At 43.2% G+C, this 1035-nt stretch overlaps 1 protein-coding gene across 1 annotated transcript in view; it reads left to right on the plus strand.

Moving 5' to 3' along the window:
• The window catches only part of ATL3 (atlastin GTPase 3), a 64304-nt gene that overhangs the window by 25877 nt on the left and 37392 nt on the right, over positions 1–1035 (plus strand). Inside the window, exon 2 of the mRNA XM_012664765.1 lies at positions 566–780. Within this exon, the coding sequence (XP_012520219.1) occupies positions 566–780 (215 nt within the window). The remainder of the gene's footprint in view (positions 1–565; positions 781–1035) is intronic.

Consider the following 1035-nt stretch of genomic DNA (forward strand, 5'->3'; position numbering starts at 1 on the left):
GGGTCTCACTCTTGCTCAGGCTGGTTTCGAACTCCTGAGCTCAAACAATCTGCACGCCTCGGCCTCCCAGAGTGCTAGGATTACAGGCTTGAGCCACCGCGCCCGGCCCTATTGATAGTCTTTTACCCATTATTGTTATTTTAAAAATTGGAGGCTGAGTGCACTGGCTCATGCCTGTAATCCTAGCAGTTTGGGAGGCCAAGGTGGGAGAGTCACTTGAGGCCAGGAGTTTGAGACTCGCCTAGGCAACATAGTGAGACCTCTTCAACAAAAAAAATTAGAATGTTCATTTTGTTCTTACAGATTTCTCTGTTGATTCTGGATGTGAGTCCTTTGGAAATAGGTTTTGTGACTATTTTCTCCTAGTCTGTGGCTTGTGTTTTTACTCTCTTATTGGCATCTTTTGCCAAACAAAAATTCTTAATTTTAATGAAGTCAAATTTTTCATTTTATTTTCTTTTATGGTTGGTATTTTGTGTCCTGTTTAAGAAGTTTTTGTTCTCATGTTCAAAAATATACATTAAAAAAATACTTGAAACTAATTTTTTTCTCTGCGTAAACACAGGTGATGCCATGGAGAGCAGCAAGCCTGGTCCAGTACAGGTTGTTTTGGTTCACAAAGACCAACATTCCTTTGAGCTAGAAGAGAAAGCCTTGGCCTCCATCCTCTTGCAGGACCACATCCGAGATCTTGATGTGGTGGTGGTATCGGTGGCTGGTGCCTTCAGAAAGGGCAAGTCCTTCATTCTGGATTTTATGCTACGATACTTATATTCTCAGGTAAGGTAGAATTATTTAATTTCAAATTAGAAAATGAGGGTGGGCGCAGTGGCTTATGCCTGTAATCCCAGTCCTTTGGGAGGCGGAGATGGAAGGATTGCTTGAGGCCAGGAGTTGAAGACCAGCCTGGGCAACATAGCAAGACCCCGTCTCCTAAAAAAAAAATTAGCTGGGTATGGTGGTACGTGCCTATAGTCCCAGTGACTCAGGAGGCTGAGGTGGGTAGATCACTTGAGCCCAGGAATTTAAAGTTGT

This window comes from Propithecus coquereli, unplaced genomic scaffold (assembly GCF_000956105.1).
Source record: "Propithecus coquereli isolate 6110/MARCELLA unplaced genomic scaffold, Pcoq_1.0 Scaffold120, whole genome shotgun sequence".
Classification (NCBI taxonomy): domain Eukaryota; kingdom Metazoa; phylum Chordata; class Mammalia; order Primates; family Indriidae; genus Propithecus; species Propithecus coquereli.